This window comes from Lepidochelys kempii, chromosome 7, assembly GCF_965140285.1.
Source record: "Lepidochelys kempii isolate rLepKem1 chromosome 7, rLepKem1.hap1, whole genome shotgun sequence".
NCBI classification, from domain to species: domain Eukaryota; kingdom Metazoa; phylum Chordata; order Testudines; family Cheloniidae; genus Lepidochelys; species Lepidochelys kempii.
Genome location: NC_136386.1, coordinates 115,312,846 through 115,330,791, shown reverse-complemented (window position 1 = coordinate 115,330,791; position 17,946 = coordinate 115,312,846). Strand labels below are relative to the sequence as shown.

Genomic DNA, 17,946 nt, shown 5'->3' with positions numbered 1-17,946 from the left:
TGCATCTTGTCATTGTCGTCTAGTTACAAAGGGAAAATCAGAACACTTTCAAGATGCTGTTGGTGCCAAAGAGAAAGTCAGCAGGAACCCTGTCAAAGATCAGCTTCTCATGAGCCTAAGAGTGAACGGAAATGACTCAGCTGGGGTCTGTCGCCAGCAATACAATTGTGCACCGCAATTATATTCAGCTTCGTAGGTTTTCTGATGTAACATGTTTATTTGAGTTTGTATCTTTCTTCATTTCTCCTTAAAGATGACGTGCTAATAAGGGAAAGGTGTGGAGGCTAAATATGAGGAAAGCTTTCTGTAATCATGCCTTTCAAAACACAAGCAGAAAAAAATTCTTATTGTAGCTGAAAGCAATAGGCACAACTTGCAGCTTGCTGCAGAGCTAAACCATGTGCTGTTGTGAAATCATTCTGATCTACCCAAGCATTTGCATATTGACATGCCGATGAGCACACTAGCATTTTGCTTCAGAATTCTGCACTGCCAAAGCAAATAGCTTTTAAACCGATGAGGTTTCTGTATAATACAGATCAAGAAGAACCTTGATCACATACTTCCAGGAATAAAACAAAGGTCTTCCATTGTTTTAGCAGAAATTTTTAAAACATTCTTTTTTTCCCCAAACTTTATGATGGTTTTCAACCAAAAAAATAAAAAGTTGTGTGATTTCAAAACCTGGTTTTAGTAAAATTTAGTTTTTGAAAACAAGAAGTTTATCAAAACCCAATATTTTTAATGAAAACCAAATTGTGTTTTGCTTTTTAACAGAAAATGTTGGGGGTTTTGTTGCTGTGGTTGTTGAAAATTTAGGAACATGTTGACAAAAATTAAAATTGTTCACAAAAATATTTGAAAAAATTGGTTGATGAAATATTTTTGACCAGCTCTAGTTGACAGGTCAATTAATTTGTTTTGGACAGGTTGTCTTCTCCTCTCACCTGTGACCAGATTTGGAAAAGTTGTGTCCATAGGCAGAGTTTTCATGAATACAGAAAGCTGACCTGTGTAACTGTGCCACCAGGGAATACTGACACACATTGTCAGCAGCATGGTGGGAAGGACACATTGTCCATTGAATGGCAGGGAGAGAGCTCTCTCTATTTCTATGAGCAACTGGAGCTCCTTGTGTGATTCAAGTGCTTTATGTAATCCTATGGGCAAGTCCCTGCATGTGTACAGCCCAAACAATCAGGCTGAGCCCTGGGAAGAAGGATGCCCTAAGACCATGGAGTGGTAGAGTGTTCTGTGCACAGGGGACAGCATGGAAGAACATATGTGTGGAAGATGCAGACAAGCAGGTGAATGGGGTTGCTATCTGTCACGGATCCACAGGATCAATGCTAAGGCCCCAGATTTGGGACAGTCTCACGAAGGAACTCTTTCAGTAAGCCAGCCCCTCGAGTGATCTCACACATCCTCCAGGGTAAGCTACATGGCTTCACCGCCTTCTGCAGCACTCCTGCTTCACACCCACAGCTCTGTTCAGCAAGTCCAACTGAAACATACCCCCATGGAGACTTGTACATTTTTTGGGGACTAATGCGCCTCTCCAAGCATGTGCCGTGACCCTCACACAGCATAGTCAAAAGAGTAGGGTTTATTAGTCATCTGGAACACAGCATAGGAAGTCCCTAGGTTAGCCTAGAGGAATGAAGGTTAAAGCACAGTCCATTCTGGTTAGCCCAAAGCCCAGCCAAGCCATAGAGAAACCCATTGTTCAAGCTTCATCTCTCCAACCTCCTCGATCAGAGCCCCAAGTGTGCCCCTGATTGCCTCTCTCAGCCCACACTTGAACTCCACCCAGTCCTTTGTTTTTGAGCTGGGAAAATGCCATTCAGCCGCCCTGCTGAGAGGCGGGGAAGTTCATATCCCTCTGCCGCGTTGCTTGCTAGATGTCAATGACCAGGCAACTGGATCTGCCATTGTATTCTCAAGAGCTCCATTGATATGGAACCTAAACCCCAGACAATTAGGCACAATTCACACCTGTGTCTTAGCCTGGCCCAAGAGCAAACAGTCTCTTTCCACCCACCAGGAAACAATGCAACATACAGGGGAAACTGAGGCACAAACAGAAGTCATAAAAATATTACAAAAAATTCCCACTTTGTCACTGGTGAAGCAAAGGGGTGGGGGAGGAGAGGGACCCAGACAATGAGCTAAGAGATTGGCTAAGTAGGGTGGAATTCAGGAAATTTTGATATTTTGCCATTTGCTTTTATTCCAAATTGGGACAAAAAGTTGAAATCTCAAAACATTCTGTCGAACAAAAAGTTCCAAATGAACATTCTGATTTGGAAATGTCGAAGCATTTCAATCAATGCTCCTGAATTTAAACATTTCATTTCACTTTGTCAACTTGAAACAAACCCATTACATTTCTGTTTGGGTCTACACTAACCTCTGTGTCTGCCCCAGCTGTTGCAGTTCCTTATGAGTGTAGTAGTTCTAGATCTCTAATGACCCCAGTGATTCCCTGTCCTTGATGTGCCACGAGGGTATGGCAACAGGGAGGGACCATAATGTTATGGCAAATGTAGTCCAGGCAGGCAGCTGGGCCGACAGAGGACAACGGGGGCATGAGAGACCTGGAAATACAACTCCCTGGAGGCACTGGATTGGATTAAGACACAGATCAATGCTGACCCAGAATAAAATGTTTCTCTTGTTCATTTAGATGGAAAAATTTCATTTCAACAAAACCCAGCTTTCTTATGGGAAAACATTTTGTTTCAAATTTTTCAACCGGTTCTAGTCATTCCCCGTTCACAAGCCACATTTAACCCTTTGATTGCTGGAGAGAAATCTGTAGCTAAACCCTTTAGAAGTCAGTTTTAACGGGGACATACCAGCTGCCAAAGGGCTATTTTAGAAAAAGACTTTTAATGAACAAACGAGTTTATCTCACAAGTCTAGCTAACCAGACTTGCAAATTGTTGTTGGTCCATTTGCATGTTACACGTGGCTTTTAGATCCTTTTTCCTGCAGTAGTTGACAGTCACAGCAGTGCTATGCACTTCAAACTGAAATGAGATCAGTGTTGCATATGGGGAGTTCTTTTGTTTGCTGCTGTTATGTAGTTATGATTGAATTTATTTAAATTAACAAGGATGCTGAAATAAAGAATAAAAAGAGTTCTCCAGTTACATTAAAAACAAGTCAACATCTGAATCACTCTTCATATCCCTCTGGGGTGTGTCGCCTGTTTAGGAGTGTCGCCTATTCATAGACTGTATGGTGTGGAGCACAATGATGTCTATGCAAATCACAATGAACCCATTTAAGTCAGTGGTTTCCAGGTTCCACCCACACTAAGACACTCTTTCTGCAGTATTCTCACTCAGAGGGGAATGTTTCCTATTTATAGAGCCTTGCCTGCTTTACTCCACAGCTAGTGAGAACATATCAACCCCCTCTAAGTCACTCAAAGTTGACCTTTTGAATATAATAATTCTAAAATAATAATGCAGCATATACACCAAGAAGTAGTCAATTCAAGCTTCCTGCTAGAGTTTCTTTCCTTAAGCATAAAAATGAATAAGCCCCAGGCAACGCTGTGCATCTCATTTCCTCTGACCTACATATGTGAGAAAAGCTAAGGGCAAAATTCTGGTTCAGCCAGGTTGATTTGACAATCACATTCCACTCCCATAGCCTATTCCCATTGACATGTTATTACACAAATACGAGTCAAGCTATACTCTGTGGGGGAGGAGGGAGAGGGGTATGAGCATATTTTTGCTTTAATATGGCGGGCCATATTTTGCTCTCCAATTGAAGTCCACAGGTAACTAAGGCTATGTCTACACTGCACACTAAACCTGGGTCTTTGGGACCTAGACTTCTGTCTTTAATATTTCCAAGCCTGTGCTTGAGCATCCACATTGGATTGTAAACCTGGGTTTAAAATGGCTGGAGTCTGGTCTCACAGCCATGCTAATGCATCTACACTGTGCTACAAAGACTTTCTGACCTGGGTCTGCAGCTTGATATGCATTCACACTGCAAAATTACTGGACTTAAAGCGAAGTCTCAGAGGGACTCAGGATCTGAGCCACCCACACCCTCGGCAGGGTCTTAGGACCTTGGGGTTGAGTGCTTGATAACCCAAGTCAGACTGGTTTGTTTGTGGAAGGAAGGGAGTGGACTGAACCCTGAGTCAGAGCCTGGGCTTAGTATGCAATGTAGACATACCCTAATAGCCCACTGTGTTTAATAAAATTATACCAGATAAGCTTCCAGATTGATACAAGTAATGTGTTGTAGTAATTTTTCATTCATCTGTATTTGGCAAACTTCTACATGTAGTCCCTTTAAAGCCAGACAGTATAAAACACTTTTAAACTGGAACTTACTTCTGGCAACAGACAATATGTATTTGAGGTTTTCCCGATGGAGAGTTGGATCTTTTGTGTTGTATTTGACTTTAGCAGTGATAGTGATATTGACTTTGAGTTGGTTTTCGACAGACATCCAGAGTTCATCCATTTTCTCCCAGGTGGAAGCATCAGATGAACCTCCAAATAATCCAACGTATTTCCAGCCAAAATACTGCAGACTTTTATGCAGAACTTCCCCTATTCTTTGCAGAGGGGAGACAAGTTTGACATAGGTGTCATATAGATCTGCACTGTCCAGCTTTGGACTCTGGCCACCAAATCCAAACCAGGGGATATTCCAATGAGAAGCCAGCAAACCAGTAATCTAGATGGCAACAAAAAGGGTTTTTTCAGACGTTGTTATTTAATACCAGTATTTAAAATGCAAAGGTTAGACTGATAAGTAGCAGTGAATTGTTTTGATTAATAAGATTTATTGGCATCTGCTTCTCCTCTCACACCAGTTTTACAGCCACTCCATTAATTTTAATTGAGTTATTCCTAATTTACACCAGTGTGAAATCAGAAATAGCCCCCATATTGTTATAGAACAATGATGCTGTATAGCTGAAGAACTAGCTTATCCTGTGTAAAGCCTAAGAATTGGGGTTTAATATTGTATGGACCAAATTAATCCCTGGTTAACTCCATTGACTTCAACATTCCAAATTCTTCCCTCACTCCTCAAATTAAGTGCTAAGAGCTCGACTCATGCCACAAAATGAGGATTCAGATCAAGATTTTGGACATCCTCATGTCTGTGGTTGTTTCAATACGGAGACTTAGTTTGATCTGTTACAAAAGGTAGGAATCATTTTCAAAATTCAGAACAACAAAAGATCAGTAATGACTATGCAAGTTACACAAATTCATACTGTGCTGGTTACTTACATAAACCATGCTGCATTGTTTCTGTTCAACACAGGCTATTTGAAATTAGCGCATAGTCAGGATTGAAATTCACTTTTCTTGAAAATTCATAGTATTAAACCTCAAGTACTCGGAAGTTTTTAGAATGAAAACATGGAAGTATCAAAAACATGGTCAAATCAAAGTTCACTTTCAAATTCAAATGAGGACACAGAAATATTTCATGCTGCAGGCTCTATTCTGTGATAAGAATGATGTGAAAGAGAAAAGTTAGTGGTGCCAATTTGACATTTCATTAATGAAGTCTATTAAAGGAGTCCTGATGATATAGGGATCCCTGTAAAAGTCCAGATAGGTTTCTCTATTGCTAAGGTAACCCATACCATTGATAATCAGGGATAATAACAGGTTTCAGAGTAACAGCCGTGTTCGTCTTTATTTGCAAAAAGAAAAGGAGTACTTGTGGCACCTTAGAGACTAACCAATTTATTTGAGCATGAGCTTTCGTGAGCTACAGCTCACTTCATCGGATGCATACCGTGGAAACTGCAGCAGACTTTATATACACACAGAGAATATGAAACAATACCTCCTCCCACCCCACGGTCCTGCTGGTAATAGCTTATCTAAAGTGATCATCAGGTTGGGCCATTTCCAGCACAAATCCAGGTTTTCTCATTGTCACTTTGGATGGGCTATCACCAGCAGGAGAGTGAATTTGTGTGGGGGGGTGGAGGGTGAGAAAACCTGGATTTGTGCTGGAAATGGCCCAACCTGATGATCACTTTAGATAAGCTATTACCAGCAGGACCGTGGGGTGGGAGGAGGTATTGTTTCATATTCTCTGTGTGTATATAAAGTCTGCTGCAGTTTCCACGGTATGCATCCAATGAAGTGAGCTGTAGCTCACGAAAGCTCATGCTCAAATAAATCGGTTAGTCTCTAAGGTGCCACAAGTACTCCTTTTCTTTTTTCAGGGATAATACTTTCTCTAGTGAGCATCTCATATGATTCTGGCTGCCAGCAAAAGTCAGCCTGAAAGTTTTTCTGCTCTTCTCTCTACCCACAAAGTCAAACACACCTAACAAATAACATAAACACACATCCACAAGGGTAGCCTCCTTGTAGGCTTTATGAGTCACTTCTCAAACAGCATTTAGCATCACCTCATTGCTGAGCAGCTACTGTGGGTCTGTGATTAAAATTATTGGGCAACTGAAATTGTGTAGACCTCCGGCAGGGCAGGGATTCACTGCTGTTATATCTGAACTGGTTACATGGGATGAAATTCACTGGTGAACAGAGGAAAAGAAAAAGACCACCATGCCATATAAGTCCCACAGGCACCGGCTTTCTGCAAAAAAAGCACAAGCTTATTCAGTAGTTTACACTGAGTCATATGACAGGTTTCAGAGTAGCAGCCATGTTAGTCTGAATCCGCAAAAAGAACAGGAGTACTTGTGCCTTTGTCAGTCTCTAAGGTGCCACAAGTACTCCTGTTCTTTTTGAGTCATATGCCGTACCTTTACTGAACAGTGCTTATTTCCCATATCTTATCCCATGCATTCATGGCCATGTATCTCTTTAAATATTTTCCCCATTGACAAAAGGAATTTACATATTTGAAAGAGCTGGGGATCACGTAGAGCTGAGCACAATAAAAGGGAATTTTTTTTTTCCCTCCCACTGCTCCCGGAAGGATATTCACTCTGCATCTATTAAGACTCGATGTAAATATCACTATGGTCGCTTTGGTTAACGCTATGACAGAGTTCCTGCCAGAATTTCTTTGTAACCTACTTTCACACACTCCTAATTGGTTCTGAAACCCACTTTTAAACGTTTATTTATTATTTGTATTAGTACAGCACCCTAGTGACCCCAGCGAAGATCAGGACCTCACTGATCTCCCTTCGGGGGGAGGGATAGCTCAGTGGTTTGAGCATTGGCCTGCTAAACCCAGGATTGTGAGTTCAATCCTTGAAGTGGCCATTTAGGGAACTGGGGCAAAAATTGGGGATTGGTCCTGCTTTGAGCAGGGGGTTGGACTAGATGACCTCCTGAGGTCCCTTCCAACCCTGATAGTCTATGATTCTATATGCTAGGCATGGTACATACACACAGTAAGAGACAGTTCCTACCCTGAAGAGTTCACCATGTAATTGGATACAAGATGCAATGAGTGAGCGTGACGAACAGGAGGAAAATCGGGGAGAAGGAAAGACAAAAGTAATAAAATTGGAGCAGATGGTTCCATAGGTAACTACTAAACCATTTAGTGGCTGCAGATGGACCAGCTTTTCATACTTCATCTTAGCAAGGAGATGTATGTTCCAGTAACTCAGAAATGGCTGAACAAAAATACTCCACGCTTAGAAAGCCGTTCGTCTTCTATGAGGAATTTCTTTTAGGTTTGGGAATGGTTAGTCATGGAGAAATTAAAAATAAAACAATCATAAGTGGTTAAGCAAATACAATTGTTATAAGCAATTGCAAAATCACCTTTAAGCATGCTTTATAGGTGTCCATGATGAGGCCGATTGCACTCACACCATGCCCTCTGTGGTATGATGCAAAGGGGAGAGATGGCTCCTTTCATGGCTAACATTTTCTTATCCCACTGACAATCTTCCCTAGAAATCAGGTTACATTTTGGCCACGTCTAGACAAGGATTCCACCTTGGACCCAAAATCTAACCCACCACTTTCAATGCCAATAAAACCTTTCTTTGTGGTGTTTACAAGGAGGCATGAAAACATATAGTGGAAATTAGGTTCAAACATAACTACACACACATTACTCAGAGTAGCAAGTGTGTGAAGGTACAGAACTGGTTGACAGACTGTTCCCCATTACAGCTGTATTTCTTTGTTTGAAAGAAGAAAAGGAGGACTTGTGGCACCTTAGAGACTAACCAATTTATTAGAGCATAAGCTTTCGTGAGCTACAGCTCACTTCTTCAGATGCATATCGTGGAAACTGCAGCAGGCTTTATATATACACAGAGAATATGAAACAATACCTATTCCCACCCCACTGTCCTGCTGGTAATAGCTTATCTAAAGTGATTTCCAGCACAAATCCAGGTTTTCTCACCCTCCACCCCCCCACACAAATTCACTCTCCTGCTGGTGATAGCCCATCCAAAGTGATAACTCTTTACACAATGTGCATGACAATTAAGCTGGGCTATTTCCTGCATAAATCCAGGTTCTCACATCCCCCCCACCCCCATACACACACAAACTCACTCTCCTGCTGGTAACAGCTCATCCAAACTGACCACTCTTCAAGTTAAAATCCAAGTTAAACCAGAACATCTGGGGGGGGGTAGGAAAAAACAAGAGGAAACAGGCTACCTTGCATAATGACTTAGCCACTCCAAGTCTCTATTTAAGCCTAAATTAATAGTATCCAATTTGCAAATGAATTCCAATTCAGCAGTTTCTCGCTGGAGTCTGGATTTGAAGTTTTTTTGTTTTAAGATAGCGACCTTCATGTCTGTGATCGCGTGACCAGAGAGATTGAAGTGTTCTCCGACTGGTTTATGAATGTTATAATTCTTGACATCTGATTTGTGTCCATTTATTCTTTTACGTAGAGACTGTCCAGTTTGACCAATGTACATGGCAGAGGGGCATTGCTGGCACATGATGGCATATATCACATTGGTGGATGTGCAGGTGAACGAGCCTCTGATAGTGTGGCTGATGTTATTAGGCCCTGTGATGGTGTCCCCTGAATAGATATGTGGGCACAGTTGGCAACGGGCTTTGTTGCAAGGATAAGTTCCTGGGTTAGTGGTTCTGTTGTGTGGTATGTGGTTGTTGGTGAGTATTTGCTCACCAAATTTGAGGAATTCCACCATGATTTCAACAATTTCCATCCCACCACCAACCTCAGCCTGGTCCAGTCCACACAAGAGATCCACTTCCTGGACACTACAGTGCTAATAAACAATGGTCACATAAACACCACCCTATACCGGAAACCTACTGACCGCTATTCCTACCTGCATGCCTCCAGCTTTCACCCTGACCACACCACACGATCCATCGTCTACAGCCAAGCTCTGCGATACAACCGCATTTGCTCCAACCCCTCAGACAGAGACAAACACCTACAAGATCTCTGTCAAGCTTTCTTACAACTACAATACCCACCTGCAGAAGTAAAGAAACAGATTGATAGAGCCAGAAGAGTACCCAGAAGTTACCTACTACAGGACAGGCCTAACAAAGAAAATAACAGAACGCCACTAGCCGTCACCTTCAGCCCCCAACTAAAACCCCTCCAACGCATTATTAAGGATCTACAACCTATCCTAAAGGATGACCCAACACTCTCACAAATCTTGGGAGACAGGCCAGTCCTTGCCTACAGACAGCCCCGCAACCTGAAGCAAATACTCACCAACAACCACATACCACACAACAGAACCACTAACCCAGGAACTTATCCTTGCAACAAAGCCCGTTGCCAACTGTGCCCACATATCTATTCAGGGGACACCATCACAGGGCCTAATAACATCAGCCACACTATCAGAGGCTCGTTCACCTGCACATCCACCAATGTGATATATGCCATCATGTGCCAGCAATGCCCCTCTGCCATGTACATTGGTCAAACTGGACAGTCTCTACGTAAAAGAATAAATGGACACAAATCAGATGTCAAGAATTATAACATTCATAAACCAGTCGGAGAACACTTCAATCTCTCTGGTCACGCGATCACAGACATGAAGGTCGCTATCTTAAAACAAAAAAACTTCAAATCCAGACTCCAGCGAGAAACTGCTGAATTGGAATTCATTTGCAAATTGGATACTATTAATTTAGGCTTAAATAGAGACTTGGAGTGGCTAAGTCATTATGCAAGGTAGCCTGTTTCCTCTTGTTTTTTCCTACCCCCCCCCAGATGTTCTGGTTTAACTTGGATTTTAACTTGAAGAGTGGTCAGTTTGGATGAGCTGTTACCAGCAGGAGAGTGAGTTTGTGTGTGTATGGGGGTGGGGGGGATGTGAGAACCTGGATTTATGCAGGAAATAGCCCAGCTTAATTGTCATGCACATTGTGTAAAGAGTTATCACTTTGGATGGGCTATCACCAGCAGGAGAGTGAATTTGTGTGGGGGGGTGGAGGGTGAGAAAACCTGGATTTGTGCTGGAAATCACTTTAGATAAGCTATTACCAGCAGGACAGTGGGGTGGGAATAGGTATTGTTTCATATTCTCTGTGTATATATAAAGCCTGCTGCAGTTTCCACGATATGCATCTGAAGAAGTGAGCTGTAGCTCACGAAAGCTTATGCTCTAATAAATTGGTTAGTCTCTAAGGTGCCACAAGTCCTCCTTTTCTTTTTGCGAATACAGACTAACACGGCTGTTACTCTGAAACCATTTGTTTGAAAGCTCTGTGTGTAGGCTGGGTTAACAGTATAGAAGAGCAAACTATGCTTAGTGTCACAGGTATAACAGGTGTGTGAGTAAGCACACTGAGTAGTGAAGTGGAAGAGTGACGCTAACAACAGAGATTCAGGGAGATTACACGAACAAACAACTACGGATACTCTACTGAAAGTGGTCAATGACTGAAGATAAGCATTTTTGTGGTGAGCTGTGTCTTTTACAAACGGAAATCTACTTGCCGAGGGCTGCAGAGGTGAACATCAGGTAAAGGAACTTCTGAAAAGGGAGAATGTATATGAATCAGCTGGCCTGGGTGAAACAGCTTTTAGAGTGTAAAGGGAAACAGTGAATGAATTTACATTTGGATTTAATTTTGAAGCTCTATGGAGACACCAGAAGATTGGGGGAAAGCAAAACAACATACCAGCATTCAGCCAAAGTAAGAAGGGTGATCCTAGATCTAATTTAGATCTAATTTCTAAACATAGTAAAATATTGAAACAAATATGAAGAGAGAAAAATAATCACTAAATATCTAAAAGCAAAAGGTGCCAGAAACTATAAATAGTCTACATTCATAAGAAACTAATCTTGCCAGACAAGCTTGATTGGTTTTTCTCTATTTTTTTAAACACAGAATTGCAAAACTAGTAGCTAAAAGAAGCACAGTAGAAATGTTATATATCTGGATGTTAGTAAAACGTTTGCTAAAGAATCTTGAAAGAGCGTACTTGTTGGATCATATTAGAGAAGTTCTGTATTAAAATCACAAATGAGTTTGATTCCCCATAGTTTAAATTCCAGGGTATTACTAATTAAGAGATCTCTTGGCTTTTGGTACTGTTTCTCTCCCTCTATGTGTGAAACTTGCAAGCTGCTAACTGGTTTCAGAGTAGCAGCCGTGTTAGTCTGTATTCGCAAAAAGAAAAGGAGTACTTGTGGCACCTTAGAGACTAACCATTTTATTTGGAAGTGAGCTGTAGCTCACGAAAGCTCATGCTCAAATAAATTGGTTAGTCTCTAAGGTGCCACAAGTACTCCTTTTCTTCAAGCTGTTAACTGTGTTAGTACATTCTAAGACAGAGTCTGTTCTCAAAGCAATTCTTTGTAACAACAACTACTCACACAGAGAGAGATTCAAAGCAATACTCTGTAACAACAGAAACAGCACCCAGAGACTCCCCGCCTTTTTGTTGTATTCATCTCGCTTTGTTACCAATTGAGATTAAAATAGAGATAGAGGATGTATGTGGATGGATGCTTGGTGTGGATAATAACTGAATGATCAGGGAGGTGCCAGCCTAAGAATCCAGTGTCCATCAGCTGAAGAAGGCGTCAAGTGGAAATAACCAGAGGACCCCCAGAGGGCAGACTGGAATCCACCCAACAGCCTCAAGAATGGGAGAACCAAAGAACAAGATAACATCTGGCAGCACGGAGCCGTCAGGAATGTGCCATCTGCTGATTGATTCAGCAACAACATGATGAAGCAATTCCCATAGACTGGCTTAGGAAGAAATTCCTATAAAAATGGACTCTAGAAAGTGAGAACTTTGGGGTCTGATTCTGCAAACCAACTTCCAGGAGCATCAGACAAGGTCCTGCTCCCTCCTCATGTCCAGGCCACCTGGCCAATGGCTTGGCATGAGCAACTCTAAGGCTGGTAACTATGATAACAACCTTGCAGAATCTGTGTGTGTGTGTGAATGAATGTGTGAATAAATATGAAATTGAATGGAATGTTATAGCTATAACTAACTGCTTACTATGATTCTTTCTGTATTCACAATAAACGTGGCATTTTGCCTTTTCCCCTTTAATAAGATCCTGCTGGTTTTTATTTTATTGGTATAACATACTCTGAAAAATCATTTAAATTGGTTTGGGTATCAGCACTGTTTTGGGATCACAGCTGGACGAAAGGTGGTAAAAGACAGTAGTTAAGGCATAGGATTTAGGAGAGCTGGGTTCTATTCCCAGCTCTGTTGTGGGACAATGGAAAAATCATTTCACATTTCTGGGACTCTATTTCCCCTTCCATTCCTGGGCTGTTTAAACTTGTTGGGATAGGGACTATCTCACACTGCATTTGTACAGCAGTTAGCACAATGTGGTCCTGATCTCAGTAATTAATATAAGTAATAAAGTCAAGGTAATTACAAAGAGCAGTGTAGGAAAGAATATGACTGGGTGCCATGGACAAGTCCTTTGCCCATTCGCATTCCATCCCTGCGAGCCTGGGGATGGAACCTCCATTATCTAATCCCGGCAGTTGCAAAAGATGCTGCCTTGAGCTGAATCCCCCAGGCCTGCCATGATGCCATCCCTGGAGCATGCTGCTATAAAGGAGTGGTAGGAATAGTGAGAAGGTCCAGTGCACTTCTGCACCCAGAATGTGACTAGAGTGTGAACACTAGAGTTCAACTGGCTGGCATGAATATTCTGTTATTAAAATCCACACTGATCGCGAGCAGATCACAACTTTCATGAATTTTTCTGTCACTTGAAACTATTTGCTGGATACTTTTTCACCACCGTATTTCAGCCTGCAAGCTTCATCCTGGCAGGGCTGCTTTGACCATCAAGCTATTTGGATTGGACGTGCAGGTCATATTGTATGGTTCTGGTCCCTGCGTAGATGGGTATGATTCCCTCGAGTCAGGTTTCCAGTGTGGATCCTTGCAATTGCAAATGTAACACTAACAGATCCTGGTCGTCGGCAGCGGGATGGAACCTAAGACCTCTGTAGCTAAATGCATGAGCCTCTACTGCATGAGCTAAAAGCCACATAGCCTTTAGCTACGTCTGTAGCAGACTCATTAATCACTCTCTAAGTGGTCTGAGTGCCACTAAATGGGACAGAGCACCACACCCAGGAGGTGTGTGGGTTACACAAACACCGAATTTGTGTTCCAACATTCCTGCCAAGAAACTCACTCCTTAGCTCACACATGGCAAGCAAATGTGAAACTGCTGGGAGCACAGCCACGACAAATCCATTTAAGAATTCAAAGGCGCATTCATGAATAACCGTGTTCAGCATCCATTAGCTACCTCAGGAGTGTGTCACAGACAGTGAGGAAGGCAGGGAGATAGAGGAATGGGGGGGTGGAAGAGAGGAGCCTGTCTACGTTAGTAGTAGACTCACTGCTAACAGTGGGTGTCAGTGACAGGCAGAGCTGAAGCAGTGATGAGCAGAGCTTGCCTATAAGCGTAGGCCAGGACAAGCCAGGCTCAGCAGTGTTAGCCATGGTTAATACATGCTCAGAGCAGGGCTATGGTGTGTTATGGGGAGCTCTTGAGGACTTCTCTGAGGGCATTGGCGCGGAGGCTCCAGTATTATTTCCATCTAGGACACCAACCCCACTAAGGCCTGCCTGGAGAGAGAGTATGAACAGCACAGATCCAGAAGGGAGCTAATTAAGCTCTGACTTCCTTTTTATTAAAGAGAATTTTCACCATATCTCCTTGCCCACTCTTGGGGTCAATGTGCTACAGTGGAGAAGCCAAGGGTTACTTGCTCCTCGATATCTCAAGCCTTTGATGTCACAGAACTGCTGAGAAGGAAGCTCTTTCCCTATGGGCACCATGCTCCTCCCACGCCCCAATTCTCCAGCTTCGGCTCCCTCCCGGTTGTATTATTATTCGTTATTACAGGGGTGCCTAAGGGCGCCTGTCCAGGATCAGATCCACTTGTTGGACCCGTCTCTGCCCCAAAGAGCTCCCAGAGTACATTAAGGCAGGATGCAGGGGATGGATGAGACAAACAGAGAGATGGGGAAGTGAAAGACAAGCAAGCAAGTTTTTGTACATTAAGTGTAGATCTCTGCTCACCATCCACCTAGCCAGCTCCTCTGCAGCTCCTCATCTCCCTCTCCACCTGCCTCTTTCCCGTGGCTCTTGGTAGGGGCCATCTGCTCACTCACTACTCCTAACTGTGTGGGCCCTTTGCCCTGCACAAACCTCTGCCCTCCAATTGTCTTTACAGCTCTCCCTGGGACAGCCACCTCTCCTTTACATCCCCCAGCTCCTTCCCCATGGTGCTGCTCCCCGCAACCCTCCCTTGCACTCTAGCGCCCCTCCCACTGCACAGGAGCAAAACCCACCCCACTCGCATTTCCCCGTACACCCCCTCTCTCCCGATATCCAGGTCTGATTATTTGAAATATTTTGCAATGAGGGAATTGATATGGTCTGAAAAACACTTTCCCAGGTAAACAAGCCCTCGATTTGTCACAGGAAGAGAGCAGGAATAGGCTTGAGAATGGGAAGCAGAAAAGGCAGGGTCAGGAAGGAAGGGGTCAGAAAGGATCGGGGAATCGGGATCAGAAGGAAAGGGGTGAGATCAGGGACTGGGAATGGGTGGCTGGATAGGAACTAGCAAAGTCAGGGAAGCTCTGATATGCCCCTGGATCCAACTTCAATACAAACATGTCCCAAGCAGGTGGTGCCCCCTTGGAAACTGGCTGCTCCCTCAGTGGCCTCTAAGACAGCTGGCCCTAGAAGCATCTTTCTGAGACACCTGGGCTGCTGTCTCAAAGTCTGATCTCTGACCACTGCCTATGTAGCTGAGCCTTGGGAGCACACGCTGTGGCCTCAGAGACAACAGGGGATCTCCCAGGCCAAGAGACATGAAGTTAACTGGTGTGAATGGGGAACTGGGGACAGCGAATTAAAGAAGAAGAAAAAAAGAGAGAAAAGAAGACAGGAAAGAGAGAGAAACTACAGAATAAAGTAGATCTGGTGGTATCTATACCAGGGCATAGCATGAGGGGCAGAGGGCCTTAATTAATCATCAATCACCAGCACAGGGAAATTACCCTGTTACATTGATGAATAGTCCCAAGGAGAGGAGCAGAAACACCATCAGTTGGTATATTTAAACCAGATGGGACAATGCACCAAATGGACAGGTCTAGGGAACAATCCTGCAGCAATGGCATGGAAAGTTGAACAAGAAAGACTATTCCAAACCCACTTCTATAATTAGAAGCAGAAACTGTGAGGGGTGGGGGGTAATCCCACAGTATAACAGATTCTGCTTATTGTGAACTTTGATATGGCAAAGCTCTATTTGTAGTCAAAGTCCCACATTGTTTTATTGCCATGCAATGTGCGAACTGTAGCTCTGACTATAGTGCAAACAAACCCGCACTTTCTCAGGAGGAAATGAACATCTCAAAAGAAAGCTAGTTCTGATGGGATTGGCAGGCCAAAGAGATTCAGATGAACCTTTGACCGTTTGGATTCCAATCCAAATAGAACAAAAACTCTGGGCCTTTTGCCTATCACTGCTTACAAGTCAGCCACCTTCTTAACATTCTTACTAAAAGGTCTTCAGTTGTTTCCAGCAGATTTTAAAAGAACAATTTTCACAACAACAACAAAAATCAATCCTGTTCAATGTCACTGAGGTTTGGCTTTTGACCCATGAAACTTACTGGTGTAAAACAAGAAGATTTGACTTACAGAAGTAATTCTATTAACTAGCCATAAGTAGCTTCGTAAGCAGAACAGCTGAGATTTTCAAAGCTGCCCGTAGAAACTGGCAAACAACCCCGGCAGGCAACTTTTTATAGCCTATGGGAATAATTTAATATGGGCATTTTAACAATAGACAGTAACTTATCATTCTTCTATCCTGAGATAAGTTGGGGGGGGGGAACTGTGTATAATAGCCTGGATATATCTGATAGACACAATGTCCTAGACTTAGAATAAGTGTTATTTATTAGGAAGTATCACTTTTATCCTTTCCATGATTTTCATTAACTTTCAGAACTGATAGTTGCCCCCTCCCCCCCCTCCAAGGAGCAAATATCTTAATTTTATTTGCAAAAAGAAAAGGAGTACTTGTGGCACCTTAGAGACTATTTGCTACAGCTCACTTCATCACAAAAGCTTATGCTCAAATAAATTTGTTAGTTTCTAAGGTGCCACAAGTACTCCTTTTCTTTTTGCGGATACAGACTAACACGGCTGCTACTCTGAAACCTGTCATTAATTTTATTTTTTCCCTTGATTTGTACACTGTGCCCTAAGATCTAAGCACACATGCAAACCAAAATACATTTTGGACTGACAGCACAACTAAAATGCTCCCTGCCCATCAGAACTAACAACATTCTCCCCCTTAATTCATCCCTCCACAAAAGCCTGTGAAAGGAGATCAGCTTTGCAGAATGCTCTGAAAGCCAGCAATCTCAGGCTGTATCAGACCAAGGATGAGGAAAGCAAGTTCCAGAGTTGAGAAGAATTCAGGGGAAACATCTTCCCAGGAGCCACTTTCCACAAGCAGCTGTTAACTCAAGCACCAGGGCTAAATTCACATCTTTAAGGTAGCCCAGTTAGAGATTTATAGGTGAAACACAACTCCCTGAATTAGTCAACTCATAAGAAAAGCAGAAATATACACAGTACAAAGAGTGGCAAGGCTGGGAGAGAGAAAGTGGTGGGAAGTCATACCTACCTCAGCTGCTTCTGAGCAGACAGGTCCGAACAGGGCCAAAACGTTCTCCTCCTGAACCTGATGGATGAAAGCATTGACGGACTTCTTGGCATCACAGCCGCAATCAGCATAAACAAAATCCAAGGTGTAGTTACCCAGGTAAGATGGGTCTGTATTGACTTTATCAATGGCAATCTGGATAGCTGAGCCCAGCTTTCGGGCACTAAGTGGGTGGGAAGCATTCCAAGGAGCTTGAAATGCCACAATAAGCTGAGAAGTTTCCAGTCCACAATCTAAAGCATTAGCAAAGACCACAGCAATAAGTGTGATTGCGGTAGCACTGTGGAGAGGAATCAAATTCAGAATGAGCCTGCGTATGTAACAAGGACCCATTCTGAGATCCACGCCGACCCTTAACTAGCTGCACATCAGCAATATGGAAGATTTCACTTTCCTCCTGCTCTGAGTGCTGCTTATACTATTGGCTCCAATGACAGCACCAGCTCCTTTGCCTGTGACATGATTTTAATTAAACAATGCTAATTAACTGAACCCTTGCTCTCCAGAGCATTTTGCAATCTATCCTTTCAGCAGGGTCCTTACTTTGGACTTGATGCTGCAAGTCAAGTCTGCTCAAATATTTTACAGCTTTCCGTTTCATTGCATTTAGGAACATAACATAAGAACGGCCATCCTGGGTCAGACCAATGGTCCATCTAGCTCAGTATCCTATCTTCCAGTGCCAAGTGCTTCAGAGGGAATGAACAGAACAGGCAATCGTCAAGTGATCCATCCTGTCATACACTCCAAGCTTCTGGCAAACAGA

The 17,946-nt window shown here is 42.9% G+C and overlaps 1 protein-coding gene across 1 annotated transcript in view; it reads right to left on the bottom strand.

The window, feature by feature from the left end:
- The window catches only part of LOC140915217 (guanylate cyclase 2G), a 44,861-nt gene extending 27,348 nt beyond the window's left edge, over window positions 1-17,513 (bottom strand). The window contains exons 1-2 of the mRNA XM_073354790.2: window positions 17,142-17,513; window positions 4,365-4,713 (exon numbers count right to left, since the gene is read on the bottom strand). Coding sequence (XP_073210891.2) covers window positions 4,365-4,713; window positions 17,142-17,513 — 721 coding nt within the window. The remainder of the gene's footprint in view (window positions 1-4,364; window positions 4,714-17,141) is intronic.
- Window positions 17,514-17,946: the final 433 nt, after the last annotated feature.